At 43.8% G+C, this 24,670-nt stretch overlaps 1 protein-coding gene across 4 annotated transcripts; it reads left to right on the forward strand.

The window, feature by feature from the left end:
- The first annotated feature begins 1,765 nt into the window (after positions 1–1,765).
- On the forward strand, positions 1,766–24,572 carry HMGN3 (high mobility group nucleosomal binding domain 3). 4 transcript variants are annotated; one of them, XM_015859020.3, is made up of 6 exons: positions 1,766–1,939; positions 15,012–15,062; positions 20,193–20,222; positions 20,845–20,892; positions 22,615–22,728; positions 23,244–24,572. In XM_015859020.3, the coding sequence occupies exons 1-6, from the start codon at positions 1,925–1,927 to the stop codon at positions 23,280–23,282; spliced, it is 297 nt and encodes a 98-aa protein (XP_015714506.1). In that variant the 5' UTR covers positions 1,766–1,924; the 3' UTR covers positions 23,283–24,572. The 4 variants fall into 4 exon arrangements, with proteins under 4 accessions (XP_015714506.1, XP_015714508.1, XP_015714507.1 ...); XM_015859022.3 differs by having other exon boundaries at positions 22,615–22,687; XM_015859021.3 differs by having other exon boundaries at positions 22,618–22,728.
- Positions 24,573–24,670: the final 98 nt, after the last annotated feature.

Consider the following 24,670-nt stretch of genomic DNA (forward strand, 5'->3'; position numbering starts at 1 on the left):
GATATCCTTATTGACAACACACTGAAGGATAGGCTAGATAGTGAGATGGACTGATAATTGGCTGAGCTGTCAGGACCAGGCTTGGCAGTGCTATCACAAGAGTGTGATTAGCAGTGATGGAATTGCTTTCTGTTGAGTAGTATCTAGCTACTGCGTGTCTCCATCTTCTTCTATTCCTTGCAGTATTTGTACAAAGAACATCTGGATGGAAGTTGCCTTTTTGCTATACAGGCAAGGTTTAAAATGTGGCTGTAGTTCCTCAAGACAGTAGAAGTGTCCCTGAAACATTGGAAGAAGGAGATTTGTTGGAAACAGTGACCAACATCTGTATCTGCATCCCCTCGCCTTGATATCGCCCCAAGTTTGAATTACTGGCCTACAGCTACACATTCATTTATAAGGAACTGATCACAGTTGTGAGTTTGATAGTTTCAAGGGTATCTGGGTTGCTCTGTATGGCAAATGTCAGATGTTGAATGCGAAAGGTGATGTAAGGCTGCATTACTTTGGTCCGTGTGCTTCCTAAATACTGCTAGAGAAAAGCAGTACTGTGTTATAGGTGCATCCCCTATTTATTTACAAACAGTAACAGTTGTGAAATTATAAACTGATCTCTAGAACAACCATAAAAGTGGTGAGAACATAGGCGCTATTTAACACTATCGGGTCGGGTGTGTTAGGAAAAGGACAGCTGCAGAAAGAAAAGAAAAAAGCCAAACAAACTACCGATCAATAGTGGTGATTTCTTACTGAAGGCTGCAGTGCAGGCTGGCCACTCTGAAAGTTAATTCTGTTACAGACAGAGTGTAACACGGAGTGCTGAGTGTATGGGTAGCAGAAACAACAACTTGCTGCTATTCTTACGTCTCAGAGGAGGAAACACTATGATTGTATTCATCAGTTCAGCACTTCTCCTCTCAACAGTTTTCATCTGTACTAACGGAGGCGTAGCTCTGGTTTCTCTTCCTGAATAGGTGGCCTACAGTGAAGCTGCAGGGGTTGCTACTGTCATCCACAAATAATTAAAGACATTGTGGGGCAAATGCTGGAAAGCAGGTGAGTAAAGAAATAAGGAAAGGTTAAGCTCTGCTGTCATTCTGATTCATTTCCTCTCTGTGTCAATTAATATTTAGGCCCCGGGCTTCAGTGTTTCCATGTGGAACTATATCAAACTATACAAAGCCCAGTACCTTTGGTAATAGTATACGATAGTATAAATAACATTACAAGAGCCTCAATGCCCAGCAGGTACAGAGCAGGACGAGGCCTGCAGCTGCCACAGCCCCACGGGTGCCGGGCAGAAGGGACTGTGGAGCCTGGGTTGCCCCGTGGGTACTTCCACGCTGGGGGCAAGGCACTGTGCTTTTTCTCATTACAATTTATATCTTATTTCTAACAAGAGATTTGTTGGTGCTTAAACTTTGCTGAACATTGACAGTGCATCCTGGAGCTGTGCTGTTTGTCCCGCCGTCACTGCAGCTGATTTACCCGGGCACGTAAGGCAGCAGTGAGGAAGGCAGCAGTGAGGAAGTCTCTCATCCCCCCCGCTCCCAGCTCCAGGCCGCGCTCAGGCTCCCGGCTCCTCCGTCCGTCCCCGCTCCCCTCAGGGCCCCGCCGCTCCCGCCTCGCCCCCCGCCCGGCCTCTGACCCTGTCGGCCCGGCCCTGATTAGCCCGCTCCCTCCGGAGCGGGGGGCGCGACGCGGCCGGGCGGCCAATCAGCTGCCGGGGCTGCCCCGCTCCGCCCGCCCCCTCGGCGAGGCGGGCGCTGGCGGTGGGGGCTGCCGGGGCGCCGGGGGCGGCGGGCAGCGGGTGCGGGCAGAGCCGCGGGCACCAGCAGCGACGCCGCCGCCGCCGCCAGCGCCGTCGGGCGGATCCGCGCTCGCCGCTTTCGCCGCGTGACTTTGGCAGCGCCGCGGGGACATTATGCCGAAGAGAAAGGTAACGCCGCGTCCCGCCTCGCCTCGTCCCTCGGCCGCCCCGACCGCGACGCGGCGCCGCCGCCTGTTGCGGGGCCCCCCTTCCCCGCGGGGCCGCCGTCCCCGCCCGGCTCGGCTCCCCCGGGCTGGTGTCGGCCCCGGCCCCGGCGGAGATGGGGGGGGTGGGGGGGCGAGACGGCGGTCGCAACTCCCGGCCGGGGCGGGGGAGGCGGCGCGGCGCTGCGGGAGGAGTTTCCCGCTGCCAACTCCGGGAGGAGGGGGGGCAACGGGAGGGGGGCGGGAGGACGAGCCGCGCTCCGAACGGGCCGCTCCCTCCGCACCTCCCCATGTATGTATGTGTGTATATATGTACGTGTGTATATATGTATGTATGTATGTGCCCACCGCGGCGCCGATCCCGCCCGCCCGGGGTCCCTCGGTCGCTCGCGGCAGCGGCTCCACGCCCCGGGGGCGGGCAGCGGGAGGCGCTTCCCGGGGGAGCGGCCGGGAGCCAGCACACAGCACATAGCCCACAGCACACAGCACACAGCCCCCCGGCAATGGGGGCCCCGCTGCGAGGGGCTGCGAGAAGGGCGCTGAGGAGAGGGGGGCCGTGCTGGGGCTGTCCCCGGGGGCTCCTCCCCGCCTTGGGGGCTCGGCCGTGTGCGTCATTAACAGGTAACCGCGGCCCTGTGTGTCAAGTGGGTCAGCCCCAGAGCTTTGACCCAGAGGGGTCCGCGGGTACCTCTATGGCCGGTCAGCACCGCTCTGGGTAAAGCTACAGGTTGATGATGCCTGAAGAACCTTTCAGTTCTCCGTGTGGGTGGTGCTTGCGTGTGAGGCACCTGAGTTCTTCAGCCCCAAGCTTGCAATCCTGTCCCAGCTGTGCAAATGGGGCTGACGGCGGCTGTGTGCCCCACCCTGAAGTTGGAGGACATGGGGCATTCCTCCTGCCTTCATGGCACTGCACCTTCACACGGGCCTTCTGTCCTGCTGTGCTTTTCTGTAGAAAAACGTTGAAGGTGAGCCTGTGCCTATGGGGCAACACAGTGCAACTCTGAGAACCTTCCCACACTGCTCCCTTTGCCTGCTGTGAGCTCGCTGCTGGGGCTGCAGGCCAGCCCTCCTCAGAGGGAACTGCTCCTGTCAGGTTTTATTGTCCACGGTGAAATGTTTATTAAGAGAAACTTTGTCTGTGAGTAACAAGTCCAGGAGAACGTGTCATTCTTAGAAGGCTATTAAAGAATTTTATGTGTGTGGTTGGAGCAATGGAGACGAAGCGTGCTCAGTGAACGTGAAGCTATATATAAAATCTCTTTGCAAACTTCAGTCAGTGTCTGCATCTCAGCGTGATGCTCTCTGTGAACATGATGAGTGGTGACAGCAAGTTGTCCTCGCTTGGGGGGCTGTGGCATTGCAATGGGTGTATCGCTGGTCCCTGAGTTCACTGGTAAAAGGGAAAACCTTCCTGTGTTCAGGTGGTGTAAATGCTGCTCTCAGACAGAAGAAGGTTGAACTCTGGACCCTTCCTGACAGATTTCTGCACTCCCTGTGTGTTGTAATGATGGGTTGGGATGTTGTGTTTCACAAGAAGGATGGCATGTTGGTGTGGGATTAACCACACTGCTTGCTGTGGTATCAGTAGCGTGAACACCCTGACATGGGTTGATGTGGTTTGTTTGGTTGCCTGTGCAACTGGAATCAGTTCTTGGGTCATACTGGAAACCTTCTTACTGTACCAGTGAAGATGGCTGAGGATGAACCGTAGAATCACAGAATGGTTGGGTTGGAGGGACCTTAAAAACCATCTGGTTCCAACCATTTGCTGTGGGCAGGGCTGCTGTGCAGTAAAGCGAAGAGCTGTTCTTCACTCTTGTGAAGCATTAATGTGTTCAGCACAGAGATGAATGGTGCTTGTACCTCACTGGGGATGTCAGTAAGGCAGGTGATTATGTGTCCTGCACAGAATGGAACCTGTTGGTTTGGGGCCGCATGCCTGAAGGATCCAGTTTGTTTGTTAATCCACCTGCAGACACTGTGACCTGTGCCTCGCATGTTGTTCTTATAACGCTCCTAGAGTTGAGTCAGATGGGAGGACTAGATCCAGCATTATTTGTTTTTAATGACATCTTTGAACCTTGTTGTGGCTTCAGAGCTTGGCATCCTGCAGTGCAATGCGGTGTGTTTTCAGCTAAGGTTCTCTTTGCTTTGAAGCTTCTGAGCAAGGAAGAACATCCAGTGATGACCTGGGTTGGAAGGGACCTCAAGGATCATTAAGTTCCAACCCTCCTGCCTGGTAGGGCCACCAAACCCTCCTTCTTCCTTCTATGACCTTGGGGCTAAGAGAAGTCAGATCAAAACTTTCATATGAAAACTAGGCAAAAAAGATAGGTTTATATCTGCCTGTGGTACACTTAGATGGAAAACAGTGTAGCAGTGTTGAGTAGCACTGGGAAAAAAAAATATGTGCTTGAGTAATGCTGCTGTGCTACATTGCAATAAATGATATTGCAGGGCTAATAAATACCTGCAGCATATATTTATCCAGGGTTTATTTAAAATAGCTTGTAAAGAGATATATTAATGTAATTTGAGCTTTGATTGGGTCTTAGAGTTATGATATTTACGAACTCATCGAACGAGGCTTTATAGATGTAAAATGTTTGATTGCTTTATACAATTCTGTAAAAATCTGACTCATTTAGTAGCGATTACAATGTATACAAATCTTCTTTGAGATCAGGCTGAAATACAGCTGGAGTTAATAAATCCTCAGTGTTTTTAGATTTTTCACTGTATTACTGATTAAAAGTCATAATGCTGCTCGGTGCATTGGAGCATGGAATCATAGAATTACCCAGGTTGGAAAAGACCTTGATGATCATCAAGTCCAGCTGCAGCCTAACCATAGTACCCTAACTCTAACAACCCTCCACTAAATCATATCCCCGAGCACCACATCCAAACGGCTCTTAACACATCCAGGGATGGCGATTCAACCACCTCCCCGGGGAGCCTATTCCAGTACTCCAGTACAGCATAATACCCATGAGTTGCTACCAGTAATACAAGCTACTTTGAAGCCATCGCCTTCCAGTTCAAACGCAAACAGATGCAAGTAATCTTTTTGTATACAGGGATTTTAGGGAAGTGCGGAATGAAAATGAAAAGTGAGCTTGACAGTGGTTCAGATTGACGGTGGGGACTGTCCGTACCATGTTATGGAAGTATCAGCATTGCTCAGTTTTCCATAAATGTATATATTTTTATAAATATATAAAATATAATAACATATATTAATATATATTACATATAACATATATTATGTATATATTGTATGCATATATATTTATATATATGTAAAGTCTCGTGTATAACTGGAATGTAGCTGATATATGCCGTGTGGTTTAATACCGCTTTTCTTTTATCTTGAAAAGCTTTTAACTTTCTCTGCTGTTTTATTCCAAGTAGTGACAACCTGTTAGAGGGCAGCAGTGCTGGGAGCAGGCTACTGACCACACTCAGAAATAAAATCTTCTTATATCAGTTTTATTGTCGGTGAAATTGGGAGCGTGGGATTTCCTGGAGTGAACTTCAGTTCAACAAATAGGTCTCAGGTGGCCCCAAAGAAGCAATTCCAGGTTAGACCTGTGAGATGCAGTTGAGGTGGGTTTTTTTGGCTAGAGCAATATGCTGTTCTGATTTCGCTGGCACCAAGAGTGGAACTGGCTCCATGGCAGGCCGGGTTGGCTGGGACAGGCAGAGCACTCCCTAACAGCAGTCAGTACAAATTCAGGCAGCCAGCATTCATCACACTGGCCTGGCTTGAACTGTCCCCGCGGTTCCTAACTCAGAGAGCAGTGAGGATTCCTTAATTCATTAGTTGGTGCTCATCTGAACAACTCAGTGGTCAGATTGTATCCTTGCACTGTCGATGTGTCAAACTCACTGTGTTATTTTTTCCCCTTGGTGTCTCTTGGTGACCAACTTTCAATTGATTGCTCCTGTAACTTGGATGTACTGCTCCTGTCTTCTTATAGTAAAGAGTAAGAGGACTTGGTAACAGAGAAAGCAAATATAAAAGCAAATATAAAAGGCAGTTCCCCAGGAGTCTTAGGATCTGTCTACTCTAAAAGATGGTGTGTGCTCCTTCCCAACAGCACCAGTTTTACTGGGTCTGCTTAGATGTGTCAGCTCTTCCCACTTAGCCTTCTTCCTTGTCCTAATGCTGAGTTAGTGGTAGCAAAGAGCATTTATATGGCTGGAAATTGAGTATCTGATGACCTTTATTTGTGTGCTGTTGGAGTTGGGGAGAGCTGCCAGTTCTTTCTTTGTAGTAGAACATTCTTGCCTCTGCCACATCCTTCTATCCAGGTTTATAAATACCTGAGGTGTGGGAGCCATAGTGGTGAGGCTGGTCTCTTTTCAGTAGTGCGTGGGGATAGGACTAGGGGTAATGGGATGAAACTACAGCATAGGAAGTTCCGCACGAATGTGCGCAAGAACTTCTTTACAGTGAGGGTGACGGAGCACTGGAACAGGCTGCCCAGGGAGGTGGTGGAGTCTCCTTCTCTGGAGATATTCAAGACCCGCCTGGACGCCTACCTGTGTGACGTGGTGTAGGGAGCCTGCTTTGGCAGGGGGGTTGGACTCGATGATCTCTAGAGGTCCCTTCCAACCCCTACAATTCTGTGATTCTTTATCCCAGCTGCCTCCTCTGGAAGTTTTATCTTTATTCAAAGCTGCTTTTAGGTTGGCTGTGGAGCTCTCTGTTCTTCTATTGCAGTAGTGCAACACGCTGCAACTAACCCCACTGGAGCTCTTACTGGAACAGAAGAGCTTGGTGGATCGAAGGCATTGTAGCAATTACACCTTCAGTGCCTGCCTTTTACCTGGGGACCTGCTGCTGTCACCCCGGGGCGGGATGGTCCATGGCACCAGTTAGCTGCAGCTGCAACAACAAGGGCTCTTTTTATGGTACTGTTTTCATCACAGTTCCATCCTCTGGGAGGGGAGCTGTCACGCCTTTCTGCCATTCACGCTATTCTCTTTGTTAGAGGTGTGGCTATTCTCAGGAATTGGTTGCATTGAAAATCATTTAATTAATCTCTGTCTTTGAGAAGATGGAATATTTTATTTTTTAGAAGTACTTGGTGCTTAGATTTGCAGATCTGATCAGTTTCATTTAGATAGAAATGGCTTCAAAGCCCCGTCTTTAAGGTTTTAACAACTCTGTGCATGTAGGCTTGCACGAGTCTATCAGCTTCATCTCGCTTGCAGCAGCTTTGGGAGGCTGCAGAAATAATGATATTAATGGTTGAATTTCATCCATCATATTCTTTGAATCTGCCTTTTTACTTGATGGTGGCAGTAATGCTGCTAAGCAAATATCGAGACAAGAATATCGGCTGTTTACAAGGGTGGATAGTGATAGGACAAGGGGGAAGGGTTTTAAACTGAGATGGGAGGCTTAGGTTAGATATTAGGAGGAAGTTTTTCACACAGAGGGTGGTGACACACTGGAACAGGTTGTCCAGGGAGGTTGTGGATGCCCCATCCCTGCAGGCATTCAAGGCCAGGCTGGATGTGACTCTGGGCAGCCTGGTCTGGTGGTTGGTGACCCTGCTCATAGCAGGGGCTTGGAACTAGATGATCATTGTGGTCATTTTCAATCCAGGCCATTCTGTGATTCAATGAATTTACTCACTAGCTGTCAGAATTCTCAGCAGCGGAGTTGGAGGGATATGGAATGACTTCAGATGTGCTCTCCTTGCTGCTCCCGTGGCTGATCTGCATTTTTCAAAACACAGCTAATTACTTCGGTGGCTGAGGAAGGAACTGTTGCAAATTACAGCACTGCTGGTAAAATCTGAGCTGCAACCCCTAGAAACTGCTCTTGCTGGTACAGACAGAAAACATCATATTCAGAAAACTGGCTCCAAATGGCAAATACTGAAAGTATTACTTATGTTTTCTTAAGCCATTTGTCCCTCCCCAAATCACACAACTCTGGCAAGTAAATGGGGTAAAAAGCAAAAACCGAATCAGTTGTAAGACCTTTCAAATGTTGCACTGAATTTCAGTGGTGTCTTAAATTATATCGGTCAGTCTTTTGTTATTCTCATTTTCAGTGGGAATAGCAAAACCTCCATCTGCAATGAAAGTGAAGTACTTATTGTGGATGGTTTTGGGTATCTAGAAGTGTTCCAGGCCTGAATTGCTTTCTGACTTCTATCTCACAGATTTTACCTGTTTAAAAATTAAGGAATGTAATAACATGAGTTTGGTGGGTTTTTTTTTCTTTTCCCCAATCCTACTGTTTTTGATTATAACCAGGCTGTGTTCCTACACTCTCAGAGAATGCATGAGAAAATGATGCACGTTTACTCTATTTGGCTTGAATTTCTAATCAACAACAGAGATTTTGATCAGGAACTGTGTTTTTTTTTCACTCCTCCTCCCCCCCCTCAGCTGCATATTAATAGCAGAGGATATTAATGGCCTTTTTTATTTTATTTAAACTTTTTGGTGTGCTCTGTGTTTTCAGAAGTTCATGACCTCAACATTCTCTCCCAAAGGGTTAGAAAATGAAATATTCGGCTCTTAATAGGCACAGGTAATCATAGAATTACCCAGGATGGAAAAGACCTTGAAGATCATCAAGTCCAACCGCAGCCTAACCATAGTACCCTAACTCTAACAACACTACACTAAATCATATCCCTGAGCACCACATCCAAACGGCTCTTAAACACATCCAGGGACGGTGACTTGACCGCCTCCCTGGGGAGCCTATTCTAGTGTTTAATGCTGTAATGCTCCTTAAGGGAAGAGGAAAAAACATTATGTAGACTATATTTGTTTGTTGTTTTGGTGTTTTGTTTTTTTTTTTAATTTATTTTGCATTGGGAGTCTGTGTTTGATGTAGTACAGGTAGCAAAACAGAACTTGGTAGTTCTGTATCTGGAGCAGGAGGGAGTTACTCTGTCATACATGTCTTCAGATACTTCTAAATGCTGACAATCCTTAGGAACCTGCAGCTTCCAGCCTCTCACAAAACAGGACTTATGTGTGTATGTATACGCACATGTACAATTTGCACAGATTATACATGTATGTATAATTTGTATGCACATGTATTTATGTGTATTTTTATATGTGCATTTATATAAACGATGTGTAAGTGTCCCCCCACCTTCTTAGTGCAATCTGCATAGCAGAACTTAAAAAAAAAAAAAAAAAAAAAGAAAATACTAAAAGAATATACAGGAAAAACCCTCTTGGTTTGGAAGAGTCCAAACCAGATATTAGTTTTGATGAATATTTTTAAGATGCAGCTGCTAACCAAAATGGTTCTGCGCTTCATACATGATTGGTCAGAATTACTTGATTATAACATAATATAGATTGATTATAGATTGATATACTTAACTATATCATAATACAGGCGTAGTTGGTTTTTTGTTTGGTTTTTGGTGTTCTTTTTTTGGATAAACCATGGCCAGGCTTTTTGTAGGGGAAAACAAAAGTGTTAGAAGGAGAGTACCACTTGATTTCTTTGGGCATTTGATAGGGTGAGTTAGTTCCGCTCGCAGAGTTCGTTCTTATTGCCTTGGCAGCAAGCACAGTTTTATCAGCTGAAAACAGATCAAAGAACCAGCTATAAACAAAGGTCAGTGATAAGATGCTGCAGGAGCTGAATGAGGAAACAATGGTTAGAAGGGTGTTGAGGGAGTTGGTTGGTGCCGAATTAGTCAACACGCAGAGCGTTCCTTAATCTAAACCAAGAAATAAACAGCATTTTAATTACATTTGTGGAATGGCACAAAATATAGAGCTGCTGTGAAGATGGAAATAATTAGAAGATCTTGCGTGTATGGGTAAAGGATTCAGTGAACTGAGTTTAGTCTAATGCGGAGCTCTATTCACAGGGAAGGAAGGGAAGGGCAATTTTAGAATGACGGTACAATAAGGCTTAGGACTCAATACGTTGCCTTTCCCTGCTGCTGTCATTTTGGTTCAAAGCTTTTATCGTGTTTTGGTGGATGAAAAGAGTTGCTGGAGGAACAACCAAAGCATTACGTCATGGAAATCGCAGCTGGGATAGTGAGCCAGGAAAGTATCTCCAGGCAGTCCCGTCGCGGGCGGCGTATTGCGGTGTGGCTGAGCAGAACAGCTCGCGAGGAGGGGAGGAACTGCTGTGGGGAATGCTCGTCTGCTGGGACAGTTAGGGCCTGCCGCCTTCCTAACTTCTAAACGTGGTGGTTGTTAGGAAGTTGGTATCTGCTTTTTACAAGGATATGAGAGAACTAATTCCTGTCCCATCAGAGCTGAGGCATTAAGTGTCGGCTAGTAATATGATCCTTCAGAGAATGAGCCATCTATTTCATTTTACAAGCAACCTGCTGTACCAACTGCTACTTCTCATGTACCTGAGCTCTTGGTGCTTTTAGTCTGCTCCTTCATATAGTTCAATCCACTCAGTATCTACAAAAATATTTATCCTGAAGCTGGTGGCTGCAGGTTCAGACCTGCGCCTTTGGCTCTCTCAGATGGGTTTCACTAACTTGACTCCTTTGGGTAATTGTGTTTACATCAAATCCTGCTTATATTGCAGGGCTTTGATATAGAAACTGACACTTTGTTGTTTGCTTCTTTCTTTCTTTTGTAGTACATCTCTATGAGGTTATCCGGCCTTTAGAACAATAATGAGAAGGAAATTTGCTTGTTTGTCCAGTGATATGTTTTCTCAACAAGGTTATCTAGTTTTCTGTTCTCAACTTAACAGTTCTATAATGATGCTGGCATTACAGTTACCACTGTATCATCCTGCTGCATGGAGGCATCAGTTCTTGTGTTTACCTCACAGCTGCTGAAATAAATACAAGAATGTGTATGTAAACAATCTCAAAATTAAGATTCCCTTACTTTTCTTGAATGCTGAGTTAATCTATTAATATATCTTTGTTTGCCCAGTCCTCTCAAAAACATTCTCTAGATCGTCCCAGAATAAGAAATGGAGGGGGAAAAAAGACCTGTAACAACTGGTTGAAACAAGTGATTGCTAATAGGCAGGGGGGAATCTGGCCTACAGCCCTTCACATTAGCCTTGTGGTATAGAAGTTATGCAGATCTGACAGATCTGATGAAGCTTAACTGCAGCTCAATTTGCAGCTGTATTGCCAGTGTGTAGTGCAAATGGAGGCATGACACAATGTGTGGTCATCTGAACCTAAAACTTGCTATTGGATTAAATGTCAAAAGCATATTTATAGTTCTCCAGTCAACTCCTTTGCTGTGCCTTCTGTGTAACTCTGTGTCTGGGAAAAAAACAAAAACAAAAAAAACCAAACAAACCAAAAAAACCCATAGCACTATTATCTCTATCCTTATCTGTAGTTTCTCTGACTGTCTGCCTTGTCTCTTGTAGGCAACCATGCAGTGTCAGGCATGGCAGGCTATAGAGGCTGCTTCCAGTATAATGCAGGCGTGTTGTGCTCTTCCCTGTGGTGCATTGCCAGCACTGCTCCTTCATCTTGCAGCACCAGACTTGCAGTGTGCACACTCCTGCCCCAGCTGGCTTACAGTGCAAGGCACGGAACCAGGGTGTGCTCGATGTGAGCAGGGTGTAAGTGAAGCATGGCAAGCTGTGGCGTTACCTCATGCGGGACATCCTGCCAAGAAGATGGGTTTCATAGCATGGCTGGCTGCTTTGAGCCCAGAGTTCCTCCAGAAATGTGTCACCAGGGCAGAGGATGAGGAAGGGTTTCTGTGGAAGAGCTGGGGATGAGGACTTGAAGGTTTTAGTGGTTTCTACATAGAAGTTCTGTGAGTTCACAGAATCACAGAATTGTAGGGGCTGGAAGGGACCTCTAGAGATCATCGAGTCCAACCCCACTGCCGAAGCAGGCTCCCTACACCACGTCACACAGGTAGGTGTCCAGGCAGGTCTTGAATATCTCCAGAGAAGGAGACTCCACCACCTCCCTGGGCAGCCTGTTCCAGTGAACAAAGAGCTGTGGCATGCCACGTTCTCTGGGAGTCATGCTCAGCCCAGATACGTGCATGTGCAAATCTCTGATCCCTGCTGCAGAAACTTGCATGGAGATCCATGCCAGCCAAGATTTGCTGAAGCCTCTTAATGGAACTCACAGAGGGGGGAAAACAAATTCCTTTTCCTCCCTTAACAAATATATCGTAGCCTGACAAGTTTTTGGTGTCTCTGACTGCTTGAAGAGTCCCTGCCTGCAGTTGCCCCATACTGCTTCATTCCTGCCTGCTGCACTGGCTCAATTGTTTGTGCAGCTGTGCAGTCAGATGGTTCTGCTGGAGCCAGGGAAGGCTATAGGTCTATAATCTGCAAATGGATTTATAAGACTTATACACTTGTTTAAGCAGCAGGCTGGTTTTCAATGGGATCAGTTGCCCTCCTTGTGACGTGGTCTCCCTTGCAGCTCTGTGGCCTGCTGGGGAACCAAGGCCTGGGAGCACACATGGCCTGCAGTGCCTTACTTGAGGTGACTGCAGTGGGAAGGGGCCGTCTGTGAGATGATATGAGAGTGTGGTACGGCCCCTGTCTGCCTTGGAGATGGTCACTGGGCACATCCTGCTGGGGAGAAAAATGTTAGGCCTCCATAACTGAAGGTTCAGGGGAGACCTGGTAGTGGCCTTCCAACTAAAGGGAGCAGACTGTGATCCTACAGTTCCATTCTATGAACTGTTCTCAGATTTTCTTGCAATGGAGGGAATTCTGAAGTAATTAGCTAACCTAATTGGGCTAGGTTAGGTAATGTATCATAGTAGAATACAGTGGTTGTGGATCCATTAACAGTATTTTCATGAAACTTTGACTTTGTTCTGTGGTTAGCTTTGTGAATGGTTTTAAGATCAGTTGTGAAGCAGTAATACTGACATCTTAAACTGCTCTGTCTGTCAGAGGCATATGAGTGGTTTCAAACTGAAAGAGGGCAGATTTACAGTGGATAGAAGGAAGAAGTTTTCTACAGTAAGACGCTGGCACAGGTTGCAATGAGAGGTGGTGGATGCCCCTTCCCTGGAGACATTCAAGGTCAGGTGTCCCTGTTCTTTGTAGAGGAGTTGGACTAGGTGACCTTTAAAGGTTCCTTCCAACTCAGATTGTATGACTATGGCTTTCATTAGTGCTGAGACAATGGAGTAAATTACTGTGTGCTAACTGTACAGTATTGCAGGGTGAGGGTTTGTTCCTGGCCATCACTGTGAGGCTGCTGGCATGTGGCAGGCTGTGGTGAAGATTTATCCCTATTTCAAAGGTCTGAAGTTCCTAAAGTGAAACAGGGTAAGCCGGCCTGATTGTGGAGTGGGAATTGTTTCAGTTTACAGTGAGCTTTTCACCTGGTTTCCAAAAGAAATGAATTGTGCTGTCTTGCTGTCCCTACCCCTATAAATTGTGAACTCCTTGGCCACTGTGAGGAGATTATAAAACTTGTGAGAGTTTCTATACAAATAAGTACTTAACATGGCAAGGATGTTATTTCAGTTCCCTCTAATGGGTGCAGAGCAAGTTTGTTAGACTTGAGAAAATTCATATGGGAGAAGCAGGTGTTCTGAATCCACGAGCTAGAGAAAGGCTGTGCTCAAAGCCTGCACCATATTGTGTGCAGGAGAGGGAAGCTGTAGGAACGAGGCTCGCTGACTGATCGCGGAGCTGCTCGGTTTTGTCTGTTGTGCTCCCAGCAGCACACTGTCAGGCTGCAGCAGCTCTTTCATGACCGAACGGAGAGGCTTTGAGGAATGCAGCCCCGGAGCAGCCCTGCGGGAGGCTGGCGAGGCTGCGTGGCGCAGGGAGCAGCCAGCCAGGCTCCATTTTGGATGCCGGGCTGTTGCTATTCTGAGTTGCGCTGCTCTGCTCACGCAGCTTAACTTCCCGCTGTGTTCCAGCTACTTAGATGGTCGCTCCTCGGCTTTTTTTAAACCAGCTGCTTTTGTGGCATGCTTCGTTTCTGTCAGGAGAGCTCGGCAACAAAGTCACGTTCTGTTTTCTGGCGGGGAGCTGAAAATACCGTTCTGTAAGGATGTTAGCACCCAGTGACAGTGGTCAGCTGCTGCAAACCCGGAGTGTGTGACTGAGGAGTTCCTAGTCCAAACCTAGGGGCAGTTTGGGGCAGGTTTGGATTGAAGGGAGGATGGAGAAGATAACTGGACTGCTTTTGTACTGATTGGAACACAGAACGGCCACCGCGGTGCCTTCTCTGCTGCCTGTTAAATGCCTTTTTTAACCACATGCCTTCCTTGTAGTTCTCCAGCTGCTGCTGTTTGCTGCTTTCCTATGAATCGCTTGCATCTAGGTGCAAGCCATGTCGTTTGCAAAATGTAAAATAATGTAGCTTGAGTTGTAAATAAAAGAACATAAGCTGGATTTTTAGCAGTGCTTCTCTGGTACCTTTGGCAGACAAACATTAGATCGATCAGGCTGAGTCTTTGCTAAGCTTGTCCCTGGCTTTCCTGCTGAAGTCTTGGTGCTTTACTGATTTTTTTATTTTATTTTTTTTTACTGTTTTGATGGGAGAGATGAGATGAGGGGGGAAGATACTGTTACAGCTTCCAGCTGAGTGAGCCTGAGGCACAAAAAGAGTAAAGGAGATAAATAAATCACTCATTTCAGTAATGCTGGGGTTTTCTGGTTCGCCTCATTTCATTACTACCGAAGTTGGTATTTGGAAAGGAACATGTCAACTTTCTTGGGGACTTCCAAAGTCTTCGTAGAGCAAACCTCGGGTTTCTAGTCCATACTTGCTGTGCTTCCAAGCACTGATGAGGTGGGACTCCCATTGCGGCCTGCAGATGCTGTGGTTAATTGGCTGGAGAGCTTACTGAGGGATGATGGTATGTATGCTGCATGATCTGATGCCTACAATCCTGGTGGTGATCAGTCCTTCTATTCCTGCTGGAAAATCTAGAATGGTGTTGGTACAGTGGTGCTTGTAAGTTGCTTACTGTATTCCTTAAGTTGCTGCAGTATATAGAAAGAAGAATCTTCACCGTAATCTTTGTTTGCTGTTGCTTGGATGTTTTTAATTCTGAAATAAAAGCGCTGACTTAATATTTTCTTTCAGTCTCCAGAGGGTGCTGAAGGCAAGGATGCAGCAAAAGTAACTAAACAAGAGGCAAGTGTATTTCCTTTTCAGTTTGTTTGTTTGTTTTAATTCATTATGGCATGTGTTTATTTAACTGGAGATCTGCAGCCTTGCATATCAGAAGACCATACATTGCTCTGCCACTCCAGCAAGGTGATTTCAGTGGAGGAGTAAAGGCAGTTTGCTTAAAACTAGAAGTGAGCTGCATTTGTAGATTATGTAGTATAATCTGGTTTTAGTACACAAAATGAATTTAGTGCTTCTCTGCGCAAGCTGTGGTAAGGCAACAGCATAGGATGTCGCTGTGAAACTGTGTGTCACTGTCTCCAGTGATTTGGCGAGTGGGGTTAATGCACACCCCTCAGCCACACTACTTTCAGACATGAGTGACTGATCAAATGGTGTCTTGAGTTAAGATACTGGGCTCTGAACAGGAGCAGCTGATGCATTTGTGTGTTTTCTTTGTCTGAATTTCTTTTAAAGGCATGGTAAACTCAGTCAGGAAGGGCAAGGAGACAGCAGGTGGTATATTGACCACTACTGTAAGCTGTGCTAGAGCTTGTCTGCCATGGGAATGTAAAAAGAGAGGTAGAGGAGTATGTTTTCCTGGGTTGACATCTTTTGTAGCAGACCAGGTTAAATCAGGACCTTGAGAAGAAGAATGGGTGAATATTCAAATGAACTAGTAAATATTTGGGCGTACTGATACAGGGAAAAAGTCTGATGAAAGTTTACTTTTTGTGGTTTGCAAAGCTGGTTGTTGGTCAATCTAGCAGGAAAAGATGGTGCCAGGAAAATGTCAAAATATTTCAAAAAATAACAGGGCTTTAAATGAGCTCCTGAAAAAAAATAATAAAAATAGTTGAGACAAAAGGAAATGTGGGAGGACTTGATATCTTCCTTTGGAATTTCCTATAGAACCAGTTAGTTGGTTTTTGTTTTGCTTTTTTTTTTTTTTTTTTTTTTTTTTGCAAAGCATGGAAAGGCCAACTAAAAATATAAGCCCTTTTGCACCAAATTAATGTTTTTCTCTGCCCAATTTTTAATATAATTTCTTCAAGGGACAGAAAAGTAAAACATGTAGGGTGAAACCACAGTTCCTTGGTTATAGAATGGCATTATTACATGTGGTACTTGTAACCTAGATCAATAATATTAGTAACTGCAGCTGAATTCCTTATTGGCTGCTGAGCCATGCATAGATAGGAAGTACGTAGTATAAAAATTGTGCCAGGTATCTGACCACAATAATAAAAGTGGCAGTGGATTGTTCAGGAAGATCAGAGAGGCTCTGAAGACAGCAGTGGTGTTAATAGAGGTGTATGAGAATCATTGATTCGCAGCCTGAACCACAGATTGAGCGCCTGGGGAAAGGACCCAGTCAGCTGTAGGAGCACAGGTGAAGGCAATTCAGCTGTGTGACTGGTAGGGGTGGAGCCTGGCTGCACGCTATGTTGTAGGAATTAGTCATAGAAAAATGAACCTGTAGTTGTTCTTTATGCTGACAGGAGTGTAAATCCAAGTAAACTCTACCAATTCATCAAGGAAAGGAATTTTATTAATATTGGTAACCTGTTAAAAGGAGCAGCTAAATTGTTTAACGGTTTCAGGTGGCAGAGGAGCTGTGTGATACACCATACCAAAGGCTCACAGAAATGCATGCCCATTCTTCAAAAACCCTCCCACTCATCAAAATGACTGAATAGCAAAATGAAGGGAATGTTTTTTTTTAAGGTACTTTTATAGAGATAGAAAGTCGTGAGGAAGGGACCAGACTCTCCATCAGGCCGGTGAAGCTGAAATACAGTAATGAAGCTCTTGCTGTGGAAGGTTCTTACAGAGGTTCTTACAGCGGAGCCATTTCCCATGGGTGTAATATTTGGAGGATGTTGTCAAGGAGAGGGAGATGTAGGCAGCCCAGCTATGGAGCTGCCAAACTGTTACACGCAAGACATAATTTAGTGCTTGCATTGGCCCCAGTGCCAGGGTAACTGGAAGTGATGAAACGCTCCCAGTACTTTAGATAAGGGATTCGGGAAAACAAAGGCTGTAAGTCTGACTTGGAAAACTAGTAAATAAAAAACAGTAGAATGAGTACGTGTGGATGGATGTATAATAGTAGATTCAGCACGGGTTTTGTAAAGTGCTGCTTCACCTGGTTGTGTAAAAGACAATGGGTGTATAAATGCTCTATCAGTCACTATGCCACTTTATTTGCATATAAAGAGCACATTTGGATAAGGCTCCCCAAACAGGTTCTTAGGGGAAATGAGCTTGCGTGGATTTAAGGGATTAACTTCTAAACAACTGATAGCAGATAAAGGTAGAAGAGATAGGGAAGGAGTAGTTCATTTCCATAATGGAGGAGAATTATTGGTGGGTTATTTAGGACATTTGTATTTGGGCTTGTGTTGCTGAGTATATTCATTATGTGATTTAGGAGAATGGGTGGTGGAGAAATGACAAAGTTGGCTGAAGTTTATGAACAATTATCAGGGTAGTCAGAAGCGAGGAAGTCTGAGAAATATGTTATCTCACTGATAATATGGGGTAAAACATGAGTCAAATTCAGTGTGGAAAAATGCAAATTAAAACAGGGGAAGATGTGTCAGTAATCAGCTATTGGAGAGATTGTAGAAACAATGAGTAGTTATTAGAAGATGCCCATTTTTTTTTTAATTGGAAGGTAAACAGAGTGTGGGTACAGTAATGAGGACAGAGTGGGAAGTATGAGAGTATCACAGTGGGCACCTAAAGGGGAACTACCCAATGAAGTTTTCTAGGCTCATCTTTACAAAGGATAGAAGGAAAACCATATGAAGGGTAGTGGCACATGGAAGGCTGCTGCTCTACACCCCCTTCTGATGGAATCCAGCAGACTCCATGTTCTTGACTTTTCATATGCCATGTGGTAAAGTCATCAGTCACACAGAGAAAGGCGGGGAGTAACCCAGGAGCAGGAGGAATATAGCAAAGCTGAGAGGCAGCGAGCTTAAGAGAAAGACAATGAAGGGAGGAGGTTTTTCTTTTCCACGCAGCATATGCTTGCCTTATGGAACTCATTACCACAGGATGTTATGGAAACTGATAGTGTAAATGAGTTGACTAGGTTATTAGACAAATGTATGGGAAAAAGAAAAATGTCCCTTGGGGGCTGTTAAACACATGATGTGTATAAAATATCTTGGTTGGAAAGTATGCAAGGTGGATTGCCAGAATCTGGAGCAACAGGAAAGTGCGAAGTGTTGTTTTGAGTCTTCTCCATTTCATAGGCAGTTTCCATGGATGTTTGCTAGAGTCATACAGAGCATGCTGGTTGTTTCTGTCCTGGTAGGACCATTTGAAGGGGGAAGTACATGAAGTACGTTGCAATGTTGCCTTTGCCGACCTGACTGCAGTGAATTCCTTGTAGTCAGAAAGCACAACGTATGTACCAGCTCCAAATGGGAATTAAAATGATTTACCGGTCAGGCATTTTCAAGGAAATGGAGGTGCGGTGGCTGTGCTGAGTTCCTTATGACAGTGCAAACCATATATAAAGCCACTCGTGAAACTGAAATGGTTGGAGTTACGTGAGATGTTATAATTTATCTGAAACAATATCTTACCCTTGCAAAATGAAATGCTAACATCACAATTCAGTGCCCAAACAGTGAGGGATAGAAATAATTGGTTGTGAAAACAGATTTGTAGAAGGAGGTACCTCGAGCCAGGAGTTCTTTCATTACCAGACCAACCGCAACAGCTTATTTAATCTGTTCTCAGAGTAGTGCTAGTTTGCTTAACCAGCAGTCGGTATCATAAACTTCCAGGAAAGGAGAGGATTGCATTTTTTGGTTAATGTCACATATGTATTTGATGGCTAAAAGTATTTCTAGGTGTTCTCTGACAGGACTTCTATTCTCTTGAACTCAGATCTGTCTTTTCACTACTACTTTCCATGAAGGATAATTAAATGGCTCCAATGAATACAAATTACTGCATTCTTTGGATGTTAACAGCAGCTTTTTTTCTTTTACAAGTGATGTGGAGCCATGGCTTTTTTTATTTTTCCAGCTCAACTTAAATGCTTAACACATGATCAGAAAGGTACTTTTGATTTACTTTTTCAGCTGTGTTATACTGGATATTTCCTACAAGGGAATTGTCTCTTTATTTTCATTACAAGTGAGATTCCAGTTTTATGACATGGGCCAAACCTTAATGGTGTTTGCTAACCATGCCGTATAACTGGATTGTGGGTTCTTCATCTGTTTTAGCGAATACAAAAAATACTGTTACCCGACTACTGATCTTACAAGCATTTTTAAGGTCTATCTGACATTCAGTAACTTTATGAGAAAGTTCAGAAGGAAATAAAGTTTAGTAAGTAAGGTGATTATGAAAGGTAGAAGTAAAGTAGAGCATTTGACTTTCTTCTTTCCTTTTTGAAATAATAATTAAGCAAAGGAGGTCACAAGGAGCTGCCTTGTCTGCCCGACCCTTGAACTGAGTGTGGGGAGCAGCTGTGGAAGCCCCTAAGTTTTGTGTTTTGGAGTTTTCTCACTTCTGTTAGGAAAGGATGTTATCTTTATTTTGCTGTTTGTCAGATAGCGTTTCTTACTGGCTATTACAAATAATAAACAGATTACAGGGACATCATTCTAAATATGTAAGAAATTGCAGTATTTTTTGAGAAAGTTTCAGTGCACAGGTAGCCCAGCTTGTTGTATTCTTGAACGTTTCCTAGAGCAGCAGTGGATTCAGAAGCACTCGTAAAATAGGGGGGAAAAATAGTGTTTTACCATATTGACAGTAGACTTAGAATCATAGAATTACCCAGGTTGGAAAAGACCTTAAAGATCATCAAGTCCAACCACAGCCTAACCAGTACCCTAACTCTAACAACCCCCTGCTAAGATATCGATAATTGCTTTGACATCAGCAATGATTTTTTTTTTTTTTTTTTCAGGAATTATAGTTTCCACATCAGTCAGACCCTTAAAAATGCTCCTCCAAGCTGAGGAAACCCTGAGTTGTGTTTGCCAATAGATACCTGTTTTGGTAGGGACATATTTTATGCTGTCATCCTGAAACAAGTGCTAACTGTGTTGCTTTGAATACCATTTGTTGTGTAATCCTATAAAGATGCCTTCTCCTTTCTTTTTTCCCTTTCTGTAGCCCACAAGACGATCAGCAAGATTGTCAGCAGTAAGTATGTGTAACAGCTCTTGGGGTATGCTTTTCTAGGCACGTGCTTTCTCAGACAAAACAGGTTTGTTATATTTTACTTGATTCCATCTTTATTCTTGCTGAGGGCTATTTAAGAGCTCTAGAGCTAAATATAAATGCATTTTCTTAATTTCAGGAGATGATTCTTCCCCAGCTCAGTGCAACACTGTATGTTACGTGTGATGCTGACTTAGTACTGTTTTGCAGGTGGATTTTAGCTGCGGAAATGCAACTGCTCTCTGAAATGGGAAAAGTCTGTCCTTTCAGGGTTTAGTTGGATGCTGCCACTAGTGTTTGGGTTTAGTTCCTTTTCTCTGTTGCAATGTATCTGATGGGCTTTTTTAATAGTTACTTGTAATCTCCATGTTCGACTTTGACTTAGAATGACCCTCAAACTGCCTTGACTCCTTGATGTGTGAGCTAATGACAATAGATGTGTGTACGGTGATGAGGTACATTAATTCTTTTTGGTCTTTTTTGGTGCATGGTGAGGAGTGGGAAGTAAGAAAGGGTGAGGTGTGGGGAAGCTGCTGAGTGGAGGTTGGGTGGTTGCTTCCTAGTAATATATCTAATGCATTGTGCAACTAAAAATGTTTTTTAGAAACCTGCTCCACCAAAACCTGAACCCAAGCCAAGGAAAACCACTAAGGTAAATACTCTTCTTTTTAGCTGCCATTGTTGTAGCCAATAATAAGCAAGTACACTCCCTCTTTGCATTGCAAGCAGTTGAATTCACAGAGTATTTGCAAGAGGCATCAGCTCGCCTGCCCTCCTCCCAGTTCTCCCCTCAAAAAGAAAAAAAAAAACCACAAATTAGATCATTCTTTTCTTTTTGGTTCCACCCCTCCCTGGCCTCATTACTGGCCTCAACAAAAACCGTCTTGCCTGTTTGATATGCAGACTATGTTAGTTTATAGTGAATTCCTAGTTTAAGAAAAATCTTCACCTTTCCTACACCTTTCCTGAAATGTGCAGGTTTGATTTCCACAGTAGGATTTGAGATTACTCTGTGCCATTCTGTTTTGCTGTCGAGAGGGGCAGTACTTCATTTCATAGTGAGACACTGTTATCTCTTCTTGAAGCCTGACTATTGCTGAGAATGCACGATTATAATTAAAGGTGAAATTAAATGCATTTAAATTGAATGGCTTGGGTTTTCTAGGCCAGTTACAGTCAAATTAAAATTTTATTAGTGTCTGCAATACCTTTTTTGGGATTTCTGCATGTAAATCATGTACTTCAGAAACCGTAGATCTATTTGTGCCCAAGAGGAATGCTAAGTAAGAACAATTGCTTTATCATAAAAAAGCACACTGCTGGAAATTCAATCTAGCGCTCCTCACACTCACATTTTTCACGTCCTTGTGTTGGTATCTTGGTTGGGGAAGTATCAGAATACGAAGTGAGTGTGTAGAAGTAAGACTCCACAACTCCTAGCACGTTGTAATTTATCAACTGAAAGTCTCTTGAGCTTCCCTCTTCTATTACAAAGAAGGGAATGCGTAGGTTCTGTATCTTCTGGTACATGTTGTGTGTGCATTGAGAGCGTGGTGTTATGGAGTCCAACGAGGTCACATCAGAGAAATCCCAGATAGATTTCAGGCAAGTGGAGTCATTTTTGACGTAATTCTAGGTAATGTTTTAATACAGAAACCTCAATTTTCCCAAATTGAAACTGGATCCCATTTTAAGGAATCTATTCATCTTAGTCTCCTTAACAAAAAAGCAGCAAATTTGTTCTCTGAGCCTGCTAATAAGCAACCAAACATAATACAGATTCAGGATCCCTTTTTCCAACCTTAATGATTCTATACTGTGATTCTGTGGAACTGGAGCTATTAGAATAGTTTCTTGCAGTAAAATCTCTGCTTTGTGTTCCTGCAGATAGAATTTTCAGTGTTTACCTTCCTAATGTGTCGGTTTGTTCTTCTGTGGACATGAAATGAACATCACAGATATTATCAGACTAACAAAAGGACAACCAACAAAAATGCTTGTTTTTTAATTAAATCCAGTTTATTTTTTCACATGAATTAAAAGCGTGCTTGACTGAATAACAACGGTATAGTTCCATATACCATACTTGGGTTGCGTATTGATATATATCTTCGTATATATAGCTATGTATATAGCTCCGTGTATATAGAAGCAGTAAGGAAGCATGTGTCAGCACATTTTTGTCCAAGAATTTCAGGAACGTGTATAACTTTGGTGGTGTAAATTTTCCATGTATTCTTCATCTGGTTTTGTTTCAGTCCAGCACATGCAGGTTGCTAAAATGTGTTACTTAATGGGTAAGAATGATGTAGGTGATGTAGATGAGCTGTCTACTCATGCAGTGTCTATGCCCATATTTGTAATCTTCTGTCAGAAGGAACCTGGAACAAAGGCCAACAAAGGTGCTAAAGGGAAGAAGGATGAAAAGCAAGAAGCTGCAAAGGAAGGTACTACACCATCTGAAAATGGTGAAAATAAAGCTGAAGAGGTACTTTCCACACACACCTCCTGCTGATTGAATCAGTGCTTTTTTAATTATTCAGCCTTTCAGACATCGATAGCGTGTTCATAATGTTTCTTTTTATTGCCCATAATGTTATTGCAGATTCACACCTCTCGCTCAGCTGTTAGTGTTTCAACATCCAGAGGTGCCCCACCCAGCACACTGTCAGTAAAAGGGCAGATTGAAAGAGTGAAAGTTAAGGGTACCATAGAGCATTCTACTTGTGTGCATTGAATAGGAGCAGGTAGTAGTGTGGTGCTTTTCAGTATGAAGCGTGGAAGCTGGCAGGTAAGGCTCGTATTGCTTTTGAAAAGCTGAGTCTGACGAATTAAGAAGAGTGTGTGAATGTACCTGTTTTGTTTGTGTGAGTGTAACGTTGAAGTAGGTTCGAAACATGAGCTGTTGCAAATAAGAAATGGAAGGAGTAAAGGTAGTATGGGTATTTAGAGGCATAATGGCAATTTAATGTAGTAATTAATTCCTTTCTCTCTTCTCCGCAGGCTCAGAAAACTGAATCTGTAGGTGACAAGAATGAATGAAATACCATGAAAATTTGGGGTTGATTTTATGTACCTCTTGGACAACTTTTAAAAGATATTTTTATCAAGTATTTTGTAAATGCTAATTTTTTAGGACGATGATAGTTGACATATTAAACTGTATATGAACATTTCCCTTCTCATAACAGTGCTTTTAGGAATTCCCATTGTTGCCAAGTAATATAAATATCAACTTAATATTGCAAGGTATGTGTGAAATTGGACCGGCATTCCATACACTTGCTTTAAGAAATTAAGTCTTGTGCATATGGTGATGTTTTTACTGTGCGTATTTGGATTTTTCATGCAGTTTTTCTAGAGCAATAATCAGTGGTGCTTTTGTACTTAGGGTTTATGTGATTTTAATGAAACATGGATAGATGTGGCCACCTGCTGACTATTTTGGGTTCTTTGAATGGATTAAAATAAAAGGTCTCTTTGCCTGCAAAACTACAGCTTCCTAATGTTTTCTCTAATTCTGAGGAATGCCTTACTCATATTTTCAGCCATTAGAAGGAAGACTAAGTGATAGAGCGATGAGCGATGATAGTTTTGCATGCGGTAGGTTTGATTTTTCTTTATTCACTCATGTTTTTTTATTGGAAATAAAAAACACCCACATGGGAGTAGCAGGTGGGGATTTTCAGTGGCCTGCAACTTAAATGACTTGCAGTTATACGTTCTTCAGAGACCGTCATGGGGTGAGTTGTGCTGACGTACTCTATAGAGATCTTGTGGCTGTAATGAAGCATCAACAGAGTGAATGCCTTGCTACAGGTGTACAGTAGCTGTTAAAAGGAGCTTTGTTTCTGCCCCGCTCCCCTTTCTGTTAACTAGAGAAGACTTGCGTCATATTCTGTGGAAACCTTTCTACCTGCAGACTCAAATCTTCATACAAAACTGCTGTTCTGCTTCAGCTGAGGACAGTTGATAACACACTGAAATCGCTGTTAAACAGCGCTATATACACGGTACCTGGTAGAAATGGAACAATGAACGTTGGTTTTGAGGTGACTGTGGTATGATACAGTGGAATAGCTGATGATTTTATTTTATTTTTTATCCACCTTTCAACTCTGCAGCTCATTCTTAAGCGCCTTTTATAAGTTTTCTCCTTCTCTTTTCTCTAGGGGCCCTGGGATTTCTATTGTTACTTCTGGGATGGGGGGGTGAGAGAAAAGATGTTCCCTGTTCTCCAGTGATATTGATTTGTATTGCTCAAGTGGTGGCCATTATGTCTGAGGATACTTCTTGCTTGTTTAAGTCAATAAATAAATGACTGTTGCTTGACCCAGTGTTCCATTTATTCTTTGGGAAGAAATCTCCAGGTGCCATTTCTAATTGAACAGGAAAAAAGAAAAGAAAAGCCAAGCATGTCTGTACCTAAA

The sequence above is a fragment of the Coturnix japonica genome, chromosome 3 (assembly GCF_054131305.1).
Source record: "Coturnix japonica strain WE chromosome 3, WE-NBRP24, whole genome shotgun sequence".
Classification (NCBI taxonomy): Eukaryota; Metazoa; Chordata; class Aves; order Galliformes; family Phasianidae; genus Coturnix; species Coturnix japonica.